Source organism: Silene latifolia, chromosome 2 (assembly GCF_048544455.1).
Source record: "Silene latifolia isolate original U9 population chromosome 2, ASM4854445v1, whole genome shotgun sequence".
Taxonomy (NCBI): domain Eukaryota; kingdom Viridiplantae; phylum Streptophyta; class Magnoliopsida; order Caryophyllales; family Caryophyllaceae; genus Silene; species Silene latifolia.
Genome location: NC_133527.1, coordinates 132357213 through 132374562, shown reverse-complemented (window position 1 = coordinate 132374562; position 17350 = coordinate 132357213). Strand labels below are relative to the sequence as shown.

The 17350-nt window shown below is 36.3% G+C and overlaps 1 protein-coding gene across 1 annotated transcript; it reads left to right on the top strand.

Moving 5' to 3' along the window:
* The first annotated feature begins 5363 nt into the window (after positions 1-5363).
* LOC141643000 (protein MICRORCHIDIA 2-like) lies at positions 5364-16893 on the top strand. Its single transcript, XM_074452019.1, has 18 exons — positions 5364-5837; positions 5940-6014; positions 6107-6141; positions 6772-6850; positions 6987-7076; positions 7869-7944; positions 8106-8184; positions 9600-9728; positions 10521-10619; positions 11292-11399; positions 11536-11685; positions 12591-12686; positions 12827-12878; positions 12987-13098; positions 13904-14126; positions 15321-15394; positions 16263-16305; positions 16567-16893. The coding sequence occupies exons 1-18, from the start codon at positions 5600-5602 to the stop codon at positions 16666-16668; spliced, it is 1860 nt and encodes a 619-aa protein (XP_074308120.1). The 5' UTR covers positions 5364-5599; the 3' UTR covers positions 16669-16893.
* The last annotated feature ends 457 nt before the right edge of the window (positions 16894-17350 follow it).

Genomic DNA, 17350 nt, shown 5'->3' with positions numbered 1-17350 from the left:
AGAGCCCCATTTTTATATACTCTTGTCTTTGGTATCACTTAGATCACCTTCCCCTAATGTAACAAACATTTCTACTGAGGAAAGGGTCGTAAACCGACGCACGTATCCATGCTAATTATTATTATATTATCAAATTGTTATTATGTACTTTCCGTCTTAATCATTTGTTCACTTTTTTTTATGAGGCTATTTTAATCATAAGTAAACAAATGATTATCAAGAATGGTATATATAGTTCACTTTTTTTTTTTTTGGATGGAAGGAACATGTATTAAAGAAAACAAAGTTTAGAGTACATCACGGGGGCGGGTCGGGGGATAAAGGCACAGAGGCCAAAACAGAGTCACTAATACAAAGTTCAACAACAAAAGGAGGGGCAAGAGCCCACTCAAAACAACCTAAAAGAGAACTAGTATCATGGACGGAGTGATGTGCAATAGCATCCGCCACACGGTTAGCCGTCCTCTTCTCAAAAATCAGCTTCAAATGGGGTGAGTCCTGCAAGAGGGCCCTACACTCAAGAATGATGTTAGTGTAAGGACCACAAGGGGCAGAAGTCTGCAAAATAGAGTTGACGGCATCCAGACAATCAGACGCAATCAGGACATTGTTCACAAGGACACTAGAACGTACAAGCCCATCGCGGATGGCAAGAACTTCACACAGGAAAGGGTCACTCCCAGGGAAGCGGAGTGACCACCCTAAAACCCAAGACCCAAAACAGTCTCTAATGACACACCCCACACTGGCTAAACAAGAAGAGGGAGAAAGGGCCGCATCAACGTTGGCTTTGAGCCAACCCTGCGGCGGAGGGGCCCAGCTAATAGGAAAGCTAAAGGCATCAAGGGGGGTGGTACCGGTGCAAGGGGCAGTGGGGGTGCGGTCATTGGCTCTGGTCCAGGTAAAGGTTTGGGATAAGATGGAGGTGCAGAAGGAAGAAGTGGGCCGAAGGTTAGAAGGGGAGGGGGAGAATATAAGGTCGCAGCGCCTCATCCAAAGGTTTTGCCATCTCCTCTTTTATATATAGTTCACTTTAATTGTAATTATTTGTTGATTTTCGAACTTCCTCTTTTACTTTGCAGCACCAGAGAAGAGGCAGCGTGTACCGTCTGCTTACGACCAATTTATCAAGTAATTATATTTAATTATTTAGAGCATTACATTTATCTCATGTGATTATTTATCATTGAAGTTATATACAAATGATACTAATTTTTGTATTTCAAAACTATGTGAAAAATAATAGAGAGCAAATTCAGAGGATCAAGGCTAACAACCCGGAAATCAGCCATAGGGAAGCATTCAGTACTGCTGCCAAAAATGTGAGTAATTTATAAATGTGAATTAATCAATTGGTTATTTATTTGATCACAAATTATAGAATACGACCATATGTTATTATCAATAAATAAGTATGTTATTATACTATAAAATAACCGTCTTACACAACTATTATTGCTATTTGACCACAACTAATTTATTGGTCTCTTTCGTTTCTTATTCCTGCAGTGGGCACATTTCCCTCACATTTATTTTGGACTCATGTTGGAGACCAACAACAACCATGCTAATAAGTTGGAGTACTAGAGTACTGGAGGTGGTAAACGGGTCACCCGATCAGGTTTTTAAGGGGTCTATTTAAGTTGGGTTGTTTTTGCCTTGTCAGTTGCTACACATTTTGTTTAGGATCGGGTCAGATTACAGCTTAATTTCGGATGTTAAAGTTTCGGGTGGTTTCGGGTTGGGCTTAGTAATTGACACTTGAGGTTTTGCATATTTAAGTTTGTTTCTCTCTGATGCCTGAGTATATATATGTGATATGACGGTCTATTTTTCAATGTTTTCTGAGTTGGCAGTGTTAAAATTTGGTAAAGCTATGATTTTTGTCTCGGTTTTTTTGCATCAATTTGTTTGTGATTGTATCTAAGCATTGTCTGTTGGTGTATTCTGATTTATCTGTAATTTAGGAGTTGGCTTTGCAAACCCATTTTAGTGAATGACTAACTTTTTGGAGTTCTTAAGAATTGAATACAACGAATCGAGTCATTTTCTGCTTTTCTATCTTTGTGCTGTCTGTTGTTGAGCAAACAAGCTTAATGCCAAATGTTTGAGTAGCACTATCATTTCATTGCATTCTACCCTGTATTCATTTCTGTGTTTGTGGCTGTACAGGGTTGGAAGGCAGGTTGTGAATGTCCCATCATTCATGGTTAGGGTTGACTCATTGTTCGGAAGACAGGTTGTTAATGTCCCATCATTCCTGGCTAATTACGTGAAAATATTCTCATTGTTCGCTTTTTTTAATTGAAGTGATCATTGGATGTTGGCTGCGATTAGTCCATCTGAAAGTAAAAGTACTATGTATTGGTGTGATCTGCCAGGATATACGGAGCCTCGGCAGTTTCCACGGAAAATCTGTTACTAGGTAAATCATGTATATTTGATATTACTGATTAGAATTATGTTTGAAGTGCCGACTAATTTTTGTTATATGAAATATAGAGCCTTACGAGAAAAAAAACTCTATCGATCCACTTGACGGGTTTGAGGTAAAACCACTTACATGGAAGTTAATTAAGTTATATCCTTTATATTGTCAATATTTATTATTATAGTATATCTTTTATGCGTGTAACTAACCCAAGTCCACTCGACACAAAATAGAAAGTAATCAGTTGAGAATATCCATCGAGTATAAGTGGTGAGTGAAATGGGGGAAATTTCATGTAAATATGTATTATTGTAGAATGAAACGACCGCCTTTTGGAATATGCATTTGAATTACATGTACAACTCGATTTGCTTATTAAATATAAACATTTAGATTGTAATAACCTACAGGTTTGAACATCCGGAGGTATCGGAGTTAGTGACCAAGACAGTGAAAGGTAATTATCATGAACATGGCCCAAATTGGAGTGAAACTAAACCTGCCCGACGAGAACAGTATTGGAAGTGGTTTAAGGTACATCTACTACCTCGACTTGTGAGCACAAATGTTGAAACTGAGCTCCGCAACAAAGTGCTCGAAGACAAAGTACAAAGAATGGAGGCGTTTCTACAAGCAAAGTTTGGGTCTGACTTTGACCCAAATTGTGATAAGCAACAGATTCCAAAATCGAGACGACTTCAATGATGATGGTGGAAGTGGCAACTCGACATCAATCCCAACTAATTAGCTAGATTACTCCATAATAGCTAGACAACGAAATTGCTTAGCAAATTACGTATGGATTTTTTTTGAGGATGTTTTCAATATATGTACTCTTTTAAATTTGCTAAATGAACAATTCCAAGTTTCTATATTGTTGGCTTCTTTAAAGTTTATTGTTTAATTGTTTGATATCGTAACGAAATGGAGGAAAATGGATGCAGGAATGCTTGAATCTCCCATTTGTGTTTGCAACGGAAATTACGGGTTTTGTGACAAACTATCCATTAATTAAAAAAGTCAATGCATTTGTGTTTGCAACGGAAATTACAGGTTTTGTGACGGCTATCCATTAATTTAAAAAGTCAATTTGTTGACTTTTCCCTCTACTATGCAACGGAAAACATTTTTTTTTGCAACGGAAATCCGTCTCATAATTGACCAAACAGGTGCCACGTGGACCTCATTTAAGCAACGGATCATTCGTTGCAAAAAATATACGTCCGTTGCATAAAAATTAGCAACGCCGATCCGTTGCATATTTTTTCATTTGCAACGCCATATAAGCAACGCACCAGTTTGCAACGGATATCCGTTGCAAACTGTATATAAGCAACGGATTAGGGTTATTTCGCAACGGATTGGTCCATTGCAAATAGGCTTTTTTCTTGTAGTGAACCCTTAACAACTTCAAATTGAAAACCCAAGATACAACCCCAACATGCAATTGACTATAAATTTAATTGGCATGCAATTGACAGTAAATCATAATATAAACAATTAAAAGAGATAAGAGGTTAAGTTTAGTAAATTTAACCTGACTTTTCTTCACGGAATCTGCGTTTCTCAAGGAAACGGTTAACATAATTCCTGAATTTCTTTGAGCTTGGAGACTCATCCGGAAAAAGATCAGGCACCTCACGTTTTGGGGTAGTATCCCAAGATCTATCAACCTCTTCAACACATGCACCCGCTTCTTCAACACATGAATGAGGGACAAAGCTTTGTGGCCCCAAATCAAACGCACTACTGACCTCTGTATCACAATCATTCATCGAAGAAGCATCGGACATAGATGGATCTGGCAAAATCTCAAACCCAGGGATAGTTGGAACTTCTTCCTCTTCAGTTTCCCCAACTTCAGTTCCCATATCATGCGGATCAAGAGTGTCAGGTACCAGATTAGATAGAGGAGTGGATGGAAGAGAACTTTCATCATTAAGAGAACAATAATCGCAACAATAAGAGCCTAGATTGAAGTGGGTAACTGAGTAGTGTAAGCAAGACGAAGAACATGAAGATCCGTGAGCATCCATTGCAGAAAAACAAGATAAATGGGTGATTAAAATTAAAGACTGTGAGAGTGAGAGAAATAGAAGATCATTGAAGATGACTGCTGATGCATATGTCGAAGAAAGAAAGGGTGAGAGTGAGAGATGCAGAAGAAAATGAGGCGGCTGATGTAGAAGATGAAGATAGAGATCTAGTGAGAGAGACAAGAAAGGTAGAAGTTTCGAAAAAAATGTGGTTAAGAGTAGGGTGATTAGGGTTTTTTTTGGAGGGAACGGTTAGTTGGGGAGGTGAGGGTTAAATGATGGTTTTTAGTAAATTAAATGTGTTTAGGTGGGTTGGATAACATTGTAAATAATGTATGGGCACAAGGATAACATTGTCCAAATATAGTATGTTACCTTTGGTGTAGATCGTCCATTTTAGGGAACTGTTACCTTTGGTGTGGATCGGAGGGAGTATGAATGATTCACTCACTGTAAGTCAGTAAGGGTAATCTTGATATTTCGCGTAAACTGTCATTTAACAAGTTGGAAAATAAGAAAAACGATAGTCGGGGTAAAAATACGGTGGTGATTGGGGGAATATACATTGAAGTTTAGAGGTTATTTATAAAAACGGAAATACGTGACGATAATTTGTAAAAACGCAAATACGTGGTGGTTACTTGTAATTTTTTCTTTTAAAAGAATTGAAGGATTCCCGTAGAGAAACCAAGAATGAAGGTATTCTTTGAATTTAAAAAAGGACAAATTACAAATAACCACTTAGTATTTACGTAGTTTTACAATTTACGACTTTATATTTGCTTTTTTACAAATAACACCAAACTTTCATTGTATAATCACCACCGTAGTTTTACTCCGACGTCATTTTTCTTATTTTCCGACTCATTAAATGAAAAATTATTAACCTCACCCAAATTACCGTTCCTATACTACAATACTCGTCACCCCCAAATACAATACAATTAATTGTGTTTCTCCAATTAATCCTAATCCCCAATTTACAGCAAAAAAATTGTTCACCAACTTACCTGGAGTTTTAGTTTTACACACTGGTTTCTGGAGAAAACCCAAAAAGAAAACAAGCAGCGTACATTAACATACCTAGTTCCCAATTAGCGAGTAGTTTGAAAAAATAGGGTGAATTAGCGCAATGTCACCTTCACCAGCAAACAATAATGTGGTAAATGTGATCGAACTAGAGAGCAGCGACGATGAAGACGAAGCATCAGCAGCAGCGACTGTTCCGCAACAACCAAGTAGGGTTCCGACATCGTCGTTGGCTATTACCCCATCGGATCCCTCCTTGGACAAGTTAAAGCTCGATTGTCGGAGTTTCTGGCAAGCCGGTAATTATGAAATTGGTCCTTCTTCCTTTGTTCCTCTCCAAGGTAACTACTACTACTTCTTGTATTCCCTTATGAATTTTGTCAAACTGTAATTAAGTCTTGTTGTTTCATGCTTGATATTATTATTATTATTATTACATATAGGTGAGTTGGAGCATGCTCGTGTACACCCCAAGTTTCTTCACTCCAATGCTACCTCTCATAAATGGGCTTTTGGCGGTACCATTTCTACTTCCTTCCTTTCTTATTTCACAACCTACTCACATTTAGAGTATATGTTTTCTATAAGTTCTTCTTCTTTTGTGTTACAGCTATTGCTGAGCTCTTGGATAATGCTGTTGATGAGGTGACAACCTTCAATTTTATTTATATAGCTTCTAATTTCAGTTGTGGGATGTACCAAAATAATACTTGGATTTCTTTTTGTATGCTGACTTTCCTGCTTTCTTCCCTCCTTCCCTATAAGAATTGGGTATTTATGTTTTGCCATGTATTTTCCGTCCATTTCCAATAGAGCTAAAGTTATTTTGGAGTAGATAATTATAATTATATTGTGTAGAACACTTGACACATTTTTCCTTCAAGTAGCAAAGGGATATTCCGTTCCTTTAAGGGTTGCATGGAAAAGTCTCCATTCTTGCAGCGGTTCTCCTTGTACGTCTTTCCTCCCCTTGCCCCACTCAGTGTGTAACCCTCTTTATAGGCAGTGAAGCAATAACAATGAGTTGCCTTGTAATTTCCACAAAAAGAAACATTTTTGCTCCTTGGCACTTGCACACTACCCTTAGCAATTCACTCCTACTAATATTGGGCCTATAAATGGGTTCAAGCATCTCCTTAATATATGTGTATCTGATATAATGTGATGAATAATTGTTATTTGTGGTCTTCGTTTAGCGGCTCGTTATATATGTGTATTATTTTTAAGTTTATATCTCGCCTTGCTTATCTCGTATTTGTTTTTTGCTTGGTATAGATACCAAACGGCGCTACTTTTGTAAAGGTTGATAGAATTATTAATGCAAAAGATAACTCTCCTGCATTACTTTTTCATGGTAATTCATTCACTTAATCAGTCTTCATGTTATTTCATAGACATGAGAACTTCACATATTTTCTTTCACTTTGTTGCAACATGCAAGAGGGTTGCGCCATGTGACACTTATGCTAAATTGTCTGAGTCATCTCCAGATGATGGGGGTGGAATGAATCCTGATGGCATGCGAAAATGTATGAGCTTGGGATACTCATCAAAGAAATCAAATACTACAATTGGGCAATGTGAGTATTTTACATAGTTGATGCTCTGAAGCGTACAGAGCTTTGCTGCTGGTGGCAATTTTATGTTTTACCTTCTTTTCTTGTGGAAATGAGAATTTTATATGAACATCAAATTACCGTTTATTCTCACATCTCTCTATTCACAGTTTGTTTCTTAGGCTGTTCCCCTCTCTCATTTGATGTTTCTCTTTGTTACACACTTACACACTTGTGCCTGTATCCACGATCTTGTTTTGCATTTGTAAATTACTTTGTTTTCAATTTGCTTAAATGAGAACTGTATGTTATTCCTCAAATGTATGACTTACTACCTTAGAACATAAATTCTTAAGAGATGTTTTGTATGTACTTCTTAGCAAGGACATGATGCAGTATTGTTTCTGTTCAATCCTCTTAACTTCCAGAAGGATGCTCATATAGTTGTCGAAACTACAAAGTGTGTACTTTCCTGGCATTGCCACTTCTGTATGTGTATGGGATCAGCTCAATAAGTGTTTTATATTAGATGTCGGGGAGAGGTGTGGGATTATGGGTACGGTTATATCTTAGCGTCGATGAAGCAAATGTGTCCCTTAGCCTTGCGGGAGCCCTTGAGGGCGTCGAGGAACAAGGATAGTGTTGTCGTTGTTGCTATCTCAATTCGTACTGTTCATGAGATAGTACATTAGATACCATTTCCTTATCTTTTGTATGTCCTTTTTAGCCCTATGTAGCCCTATTTCCTATGGTTCTCGATTGTAATACTTCATGATTCTGCCTACTGATATCCAAAACACTCATGTCTTGTTTCAGATGGCAATGGATTTAAGACAAGTACCATGCGCCTTGGTGCAGATGTGATAGTTTTCAGTCGTTCAACTAAATCAGGGTAATTCACCTAGTTCTGCAGACTCTTTGTTGTTACCCTTTTAGTATATTCTGTACCTTTTATAGAAAAATATTGTTCACGGTCTTACCTTTCTTGGTAGTGTTAAATATATTTCCTTCTACTAATGCTATATGATTTTTTCTTATCTTCTGCATTCTTAGCCAAGCTACGCAAAGTATTGGATTACTATCTTATACGTATTTGCGACTGACTGGGCAAGATGATGTTATTGTCCCCATGGTATGTTTTGACCCGACTCTTAAGGAAGTTTCTTTGATACTCCCTCTGTCTCATCCATCGTTTACGTATTTATTTGTGAGACATGTCAGCCAGTTTTCAGTATCCTATTTAGTTTTTCTTTTTGTGCTAAATAATTGTTATGATAATGTGACTTGTGGACCCACCATGTCAGTCTAACACATTCTTGAGTAAAGGGTAAGATAAGGACCCAAACTTTGGAAAATTTTCCAATTAAGGACTCGAACATTCATATTTTTCCGTTAAGGACCTGAGATCATTTTCCGTAAAACATTCCCTTAGCTTTCACTTGGTGCAACTTGCATGATCTGACACTGCGACTTGCATTATCGGACTAAATAAAATAAGAAAAAATAAAAACAACTGAATTATTTTTGTTGTATAAGAGTCATACTATTCAACAATTCAACATTCAACTACAATATAAAGCTACCAAACTAGCACACACTCAGATCTTTTTGAGGTTAGCAGTGAGGGAGATTTGGTTGAGTTTTATGGGTTTTACGTAAAATTGATTTTTTTTAATGTATACCGTTTCCTAGGCAGGCATTAGCAGAGCTTGAGCTTACTCGTAGAGTCGTCGGAATCAACTCGGCTTAAAATCGGTGAAAAATGATTATGAGCCTTTTTTGAGACGAGCTTGATTAAATCCGAACCGATTCCGAGCTTATTATAGCTCGATTCGGAAACTCGTTTATGCTCGTTAATTTTGTTAATATTTAATTTTCTTATTTTGCAAATATTTTTGTTTCTTAATCAAATGTGTTTTAGCATTATGATTATACTTGATTTTATCTTAAAATATTTATTTTTAATTTGATATTCAAGGTTATATAAAGAAAAAAATGAATTATTCAATCAAGCTCGAGTTGAGTTGGGGCCGGTTCCGGGCTTTAACTTTTTATGCTCGGAGAATTCCGAGCTCGAGCTCAAATTTTTGAACTAATCGGTTGAAGGTTTGAGTTAGATTAATATGAATCAAATAAGTTATACTCCAAAGAAGCCTTAGAAGCAAACCATGGAAAGAGAAGTATATTTATATATGCTTTTACAATTAGATATAAGGAAGAAATGTTAAGAGGTGATGTGTGCAGCAAAGTAAAAAGAAAGGTGAAACATTGATATCAATCTAACGGAAGCCGTTAACAGAATTACAAGACAAGTCCTTAACTGGAAAAATTTATAGTTCAGGTCCTTAACTGTAAAATTTTCCAAAGTTTGGGTCCTTGTCTTACCCTTTACTCCATTATAAATACCACGACCTCCGTTTTCGTGTGCTTATAGAAAAAAACTGATCTGAAAGCCCACATAACCAAATGGATGCGATGGAGGGATGTGGTTTGTTATATGTTTGTTTCTGGCTTATAGTCTTATAATGTTTGCCTTTCTTTTCGCAGGTTGATTTCGACATTTCTAACCATTGGGCACAGCCAATAATCTACGGTTCACAGGATGATTGGACAACGAACTTGAATACAATCCTCGAATGGTCTCCATTCACGTCAAAGGAGGAACTTCTGATGCAGGTTGTTTCAACTATTAAAACTCAAAATTGATGACTTAATTTTATTTTATTTTGATAAAAAAATTTCATTAAGGGATACAAAGGAGGTGAGGCCCATGTACAAAAAGATATCATAGTGGTGACTCTCATTAAGATACCATAAGGGTGATCCCCATAGACAAAGACACCCTAAATGTGACACCCATATACAAAATGAGAGATGGATAATTATGCTCTCAATCTATTGTGGGTAATCTTACCTACAAAAGTAAGAAGTGACAAGTTTTGATTTAGGGGAAGCATATCGGTAAGTGGATTATACATCTGATGTAGTACATCAGATGGTATAGTTTTTGAGCATTAAGATAAAGTTCTTGAGTTTTAATTTAAAAATTTTGAGTTTTATTATAAAGTTTTCGAGTTCATTTACTTAAACAATAATCTCAAAAAGTTACATTATAACTCAAAAAAATTACATATAAGCTCAGAAAAATTTGATTTTTGACGTCATAAAACTAAATTGTAATTTATAAACTTTATAGAACTCAAAAAAATACACAGAAACTCAAAAACTCATTAAGTGTGAGGTAGTACATCTGATGTAGAATCCTTTTTCTCGAAGCATATGGCTCCAAATCTGTAATACCTTCAGAAAATGAAACTTGGTACTCTGAAATGAAGAGGCTTAGCCAAAAAGAGGCAACTGCATAGTCTGGATAGTATTTTCTTTTGTTCTTGAGCTGATTTTTTAAGGGAAAATATACTCTTGTTGGGCTCTTGTGACTATTTGATTGATAATATCTGCTGCTTTCAGTTTGAGGATATTGGAGCACATGGAACAAAAGTAGTAGTATACAACCTTTGGCTGAATGACGAAGGAATATATGAGTTGAGCTTTGATGATGATGAAGAGGTATGTTGCTTGTACATAGATGAAATAGAAAAAAAAAAGCCTGTAGGGAAGCATTGGTATCCATATTATTAAATCTTAGCAAGATCTCTCTGTTAGGACTGTCAATCATTTGCCTTGAGTTTTCTGTATGTGCCGAGTGGAAAAGAAATTTCACTCACAAGGTTAGCAAAATAGAGCTTGTTTCACGCTTTTGCTTTCGCTATTAATGGTATTGTCAGGTTGTTAGGACATAACTCATTCTCTATTTATAGTTGCCATAAGTTCTTGAAAACTATACTGACAAGAGGATAATTGCATTTAGCTGACATAGAAAGAGGTTCAGTTTTCAATTTTGAGAAACTTCCTCTGACTGTTTCTCCTTGTTATCTGTTCAGCTTCTTTTGCTCCTAGTCATGCTTGCTTCTCCTATTAATCTCTACGCTAATCAGATCATCATCATCATGCTGTTTGTAAATTAGTGCAAGTATTTATCTTAAAATTTAGCAAGGAACTTCAGCTTTCTACATTTAGAATTTTTACTCGTTTTAAATTAAAATCCTGCTGCCTGCGGTTGCATCAATGCAGATTAGTGCTTTTAATACGGTGGATTTTCATGTTGTTGGTTGTTTCAATTAACATTAATTCCATCCTAAAGCAAAGTAACATTTAATCCTGCTCTTTATTATGAAACAGGATATAAAGCTAAGGGATGAAACTAGTCGAGTAAGTGGCTCAAAAGTGAATAAAAGAACTATTCAGTTAGAATCTCACATTTCTTACCGCCTTCGTTATTCACTGCGGGTAACTTTCCGTGTCTGTATTAATATTCATCTTCTCTTTATTTTCACATTTTGATCTTTCGGGTGTTAGGTCTCTGTTTCAAATCCAGGTTAGTGTTTTACTACCAGACTTAAGTCTTGATATTTGCAACTTTTAGGCATATGCTTCCATTTTGTACCTGAGGAAATTCAAGAACTTCAAAATCCTGTTAAGGGGTAAACCTATTGAGCAACATGACATTGCTGGCGATCTTCAGTTCCCTGATGTGGTGTCCTACAAACCTCAGCTTGCTGCTACATCAAAAGAGGTTAATATGAAATGTTATTTCATTGATTCTGGTTCCAGTCTGCTGACTACAGACTTCATTTATGTCTTCTTTTCCGTTGCAATTGGAAGGCAATAGGAAGTGAATTGTTGTTCTCTCTCTGTCTGAAAAGATTTACATATCAAACAAAACAATTTGTCGTATTTAAGTGGAGAGTTAGCATCATCAACCAGTGACAAACTTGTAGTTGCCTGTAAACTAATTCTGCGATTTTTCTCATTAATGTGAAGATTTAGAAATCAGAACATAATATTACCCTGATGTCCCTATTTAACACCCAGCAACAGAGGGTAGGGCTGTAGAGGTATTCAAAGTAGGGGCCGTGTCCCATCCTAAGTGTGAGGTGGCCTTTGATATACCGATGTAAAAAGCAATAAGTATGCCACTTCTTGAAAAATAAGAAGCCAACTAGCAATTTTAGCACTCACCATATATTCCGAGGGTAAAAAATAGTTTATCTATTGGCTCCACTAGAGCAATGAAAACCTTTAAGAATCTGATATGTATTCAGTTTGAACACATGCCCAGGCAGTACAACTGAAGTTGAAATCGAACAGCAACCCTTTCGATTAGAAAGCCAGTCATAAGTGATTGCATCTTTGTCATGTAACATTCCTGGGAAACCAAGCACATTGACATTAGTTAGTTACTCGTGGAATGTGGATGTTTTTTTGTGGTTATGAATTGCGGGAAAGAGTCATTTCCTCTCTCTGCCTTAGGATGCAAACCATTCATTTATTTCTCTTTTTTCCAGCTGGAGAACATCTAATCTGGCTTGCTATCATGATGATTTACTTCTACTATTTGGCAGATTGCTTGGAAGTATCATACTCGACCTGTTAAGTTATAGCGATATTTTTTCCTTATTGAGTTTTTGGGCTGTGTAGGTTACTGTTAAAACAACTATTGGTTTCATAAAAGAAGCTCCAGATCTTCTTGCAGTTGCTGGGTTCAACGTGTACCATAAAAATCGTCTGATCAGGGTATTTCCTTGTTAATAAGACGTGCTGCATTACTCTTATAAAGTTTTACATGTGATGTTTTATTCTGCCCTGTTGCAAAGTTCTTTTTTTTTTTTTTTTTTTTTTTTTTTTCAAGTGTTGCTCATATTACATTTCTGCAGCCTTTCTGGAAAGTCACCCGTGATGGTAACTCTGTTGGGTGTGGTGTTGTTGGTATGGTTACTGTTTATGTATCACATTTCATGTCATTCATGCTTTGTCTAGTAAAATTCTATTTTCTTATGATTTCTCTAACATTCCAACTCAAACTATATATCACAGGGGTTCTTGAAGCAAATTTTATCGAACCTGCTCATGACAAGCAGGATTTTGAGAGGTCACCACTGTTTATTCGGTTAGAAGGAAGGATGAAGCAAATGGTCATGGACTACTGGTTTGTTCCTTTTCAGATTGTCTGTCTTCTGCTTTAGTTGGACCTCCCGTATATGCCCTGGTTATATGGATGTGGATTGTTGTTAATTGCTATTGTGTCTACGATTTTTGTCAAAAACCACATAATATTTTACCTCTCCAAAAATACTATTTCTCATGTAACATTTCTAGTTTTGCTCCCCTCCTTCCTCCCCCCACCCCCACTATACAAGATATACATCGGGATATTATACGATTTCCATAATACAATATATACCAAAATATCATACTAAAATATTTACATATTTTATACTAATACCCACACCACATTTCACATCTTTATTCCACTTCATTTTCTCTACTTTTTGATCAGGTAGTTTGAAGGAAAAAGTACTCGTACAAAATAAGGACAGTTCTTTGCAAAATAAAAGTAACTCAACGTCGGAATCTTGACTTTGTTGGCCGGAATATTGTCTTTGGTAGTGTACAACAGGAAAAATATACATGTCATGTACTCCGTAAAAAGCAGAAAAAGAATTTAAGGTAATAATTTTTGAAAATGATGTAGTAATTGCTAGGTAGTTTTTGACAAAAAAACCACCCTTGTTTCGATCATAAACTGTTTTTTGTTGGGGTCTGTGGATTTTCTGATTTTGTGTCTGTGTCTTCTTAATGCTTTTATGGCTCCTTGACATTAAGTACCTATAACCCAAAGTCATTGTTATTATGAGGAAGGAAAACTATATCTCTTTTCACTTCTTAATTCTATTATCGGGATCCTATCTTTTTTCCTGTTATCTGTTCTAATCTTTTGAATGCTTACACAGGAAAAGCAATTGTCACCGTGTGGGTTACAAGCCGTATAATGTGAGAGGTGACAATCATCCTGCTGGGCCTCCAAAGACACAAAAGATTTCACCTGTTGTACAACGAAGTAATAGAGTTTCACCAACTGAAGCTCATCTAACTCCAGTTATTCTTTCCACACAATCAAGAGGAAATCATCAGGAGGATCAACCCTATGTGCAACCCATAATTGAGCTTTCAGCTGTAAGTGCTTCACTGATATTTTCATGGTCTTAGTTCAGCTCCTCTTTTAATGTTCGGGTGTTTTTTCTGCTTGTCATGGTTAGTGTTTATTTTGTATATTATCGTTATTACTATTCTGGTGTAATAATTTTGTCTATTTATTATGTAATAGCTGACATGTTGAGTCCAGTTTTAGGTTCCAGTTATGCGTATAGAAGCTCAGATCTCCGATGTGTGCTTTAAAAGACTTAACCTATTGAATTGACTCTTGACGCTTGAACATTTCTTATACAAGTATTGTACAAAATGTAAAAAAAAAAACTATTATTGGGGGTGTTACACATATATAGTTCCGCAATTTCACTGTTCAGATTACCCTTCTTAACAGCAACATTGTCTAATGCCTCTGACAGTAGCTGTGAAGGAAAGACTAGTGCTTTGGTTTTATGAATATGTTTGTAAATAAATATTCTCAAGACACTTGATTCCTTTCGGAACGTAAAGGGAAAACATGGGTTATGATTTCCATTAGGGAGAGTCTGTAATACCTCTATATATGAAGGAATTTTTTCTTTCGGCTTTATACAATGACGACAGTAAAACCTTTGTAAAGCCTTTGTACCAGGGGAATATTGTATCAATTACTTACACGATGCTCCCTAAGTGCAAGATTGCAAGGTGCTGCTGAGACACCGCACTCCAGTGAAATGTCTCTTGTGCCTCTGGTTTATGTAGTGTATTTGAAGAGGAAAGTTTTACTAGGATGAGCAGATATGGCTTCATGACACTCTGATGCACATTATTGGAGATACAATTTGGTTTTGTCTGAGGAGTTAATGTATAAAAATTATTCACCTTTTGTCCACAGTGAATATGCTTTTAACTACATTTAAGCATGATATCTTAGATTTTGAATGAGTTGCGTGATATGTTATGTTGGATGCTTTGTTAAACTTTTTGTTGGGGTGTCTGCTTGGAAAGGAAGAAAATCCAATAGTTTTTCCACGATAATAATGTATTAGGCCTCATAATGTTTTATAAGGCATAATACACGATCTGGGTGCTAATAATCTAATGCCTTATAATAACCAGAATCGTTCTGGTTTCTAAATAATGTTTGACCAATATGATAAGTGATTAGTGCTTATTCCACTTTTGTAAACATAATTTGCTAACAGTTTTTTGCTCTCGTCTAAATAATTTGATGATACTTAGGATGACCTGGGGGATGATTCAACAGCATTGTCAGTTGAGCAAATTTGTGAAGAAAATATTAAGCTGTTCACAAGGTTGACTACTTAATCTTTTGCCTTTGATAGTATATTGTATTTCTAGCTGCATAAAGATGACGCTACTGCATGATACCACGTTATTTTGTTTAATTTCTCTATACTAATAGCAGTCATGTGTCTGTTACACTATTGGCTCGGAACTTCAAGTTCATGTTGACTTAGATTAAAATAGCTGTCATAGGCGCGTTTAAGCTCAAGGCTCAATGAAGCATGGGCCAAAACACCTCATAGAAAGCAAGCGGTTATCCCTTTCTTTGTCTTCTATTTCTTTTATTCTGCCCTTTCCTTTGCTCAGTTATTCCCATCTTACGCTTTTGCCCTCTTATTTATTCACAAATATTTTATTTTGAATGGCATGCACCTTTGCTTTGTGCTTTGTTCTTTTGCTTGGCGCTTTGTGCCTCATTGCCATACGCCTTGGTGTGCCTTACACCTTTTGAAATTTTATCTTACTGAAAATTTTATTCTTACTGTCAATTTCATACTAATTTGCAGTCTGCATATTCTACCAATTTATAAAGAAGAGGTTCATGGGTTTTTGGACTCCAGTTATATTGGGTTTGTTCTTCGGTCAATGTTTGATTTGGGGTTTTCTAAATTGAAGGGTTGCATTTCAATAGGGGACCCTATAGCTGCTTGCATTTTGTCATTTTACAATTTTGAGGTCACTTATTCAAAGTTTCCGAGTAGTAAACAGGCAAGGTTCAGACTTGAGAGATGCTTGATGTTCCATAACTTTCTAAATGACACTCTTTAGAGTTAGTTGATTCTGAAGTTAGATTATTCATAGATGAAGGTTAAAACCAAGCATATAGGGCATTTGAATATCTGGAAAAGTACAACTCTGATTTAGTCTTCTATGCAGATGTGAAGAACATGTACAGAAAGAGCAACAGTTAAAACAGACGGTAAGTCCTTTTGCCCCCTAAACCAACCGAACCCTTTTATTATAAAAAACAAATTATAAGGCGGTTTTTTTTTTTGCAATATCCCTACAATTTTTTTTTTTTTTTTGAGGAAACCCTACAAATTTTTTTGATAACTATTGGTGTAGGGGGTATGTGGGTAAATATCATGCAGTTTTGCAATAACTACTTATATAAAACCGCCTTAGAGTAAATATTACTGTTAATAAAGATGGGTCTTGTTGGCTGTCCTTTGTGATGTAGGTTAGCAAGTTGCAGAAGGAATTGGATGAAACGAGAAAAAAGTGTGCGCAGCTTGCGGCATACTTGGAAACTCGGAAGAAACAGCAAAATCTTGTGCAGTGAGCAGGCGATGTTTGATTGCCAGTAACCGTTGAAGACACATTTGTGGTTTTATTAGGTACATCATTAGCCGAGGGCAGATGCTTTCTTGTCTGATCTCTGCAAGTTTCTAGCAGATTTAGCAACGGGCCATGGTATTTTGTAAATATACTCTCATAATCATAGCTAAAGCAATCGCATGGCCTAAAATGGAGCATTGAAGTATCATGTTGTTTTGCAGTCTTGAAATGTCGTACACATGATATGCAGCCTCAAAGTAACATAGCATCTAATTGGTTTTGAACCAGGCTCCAATGCAACTTGTAACTCTGCTTACACAACCTTTAGCATAATCGGCAGTGCAACCTTCCCCCCTAACTTTTCGTAAATGGCTTATCCTAAATTTCGTCTAGTAACATAACGTCTCTTTCTTAGAAGGCGCCATATGTTTCATATGTTACATGAAGACTGCACATCCGATTTTTCTGACTTCTGATGAATTGTCAATTACCTAGAGACGTCTAACTACCTAGTTAAATAGGAGTCGTCCTTTCTAATTTTGGATTCGGGGAAATTCCAATTTATGAATTGAAGCTTGTTTGTAAAAATTCTGGCTGTTAATGTAGTTTATAATTCCATGGCAGAGTTGCGAAATATCTATAGGAGTAGGAAAGCAAGCTGGGTTCAACTCATGCTAGACTAACCA

What these genes read in the sequence shown, in the direction of transcription:
- LOC141643000 (XM_074452019.1), top strand. Translation starts at nt 5,600, where the DNA reads ATGTCACCTTCACCAGCAAACAATAATGTGGTAAATGTGATCGAACTA. An exon ending in AGTCGTTCAACTAAATCAGG is followed by an intron (nt 7,945 to 8,105) that starts GTAATTCACCTA and finishes CTGCATTCTTAG; the next exon opens with CCAAGCTACGCAAAGTATTG. An exon ending in GCTTTGATGATGATGAAGAG is followed by an intron (nt 10,620 to 11,291) that starts GTATGTTGCTTG and finishes ATTATGAAACAG; the next exon opens with GATATAAAGCTAAGGGATGA.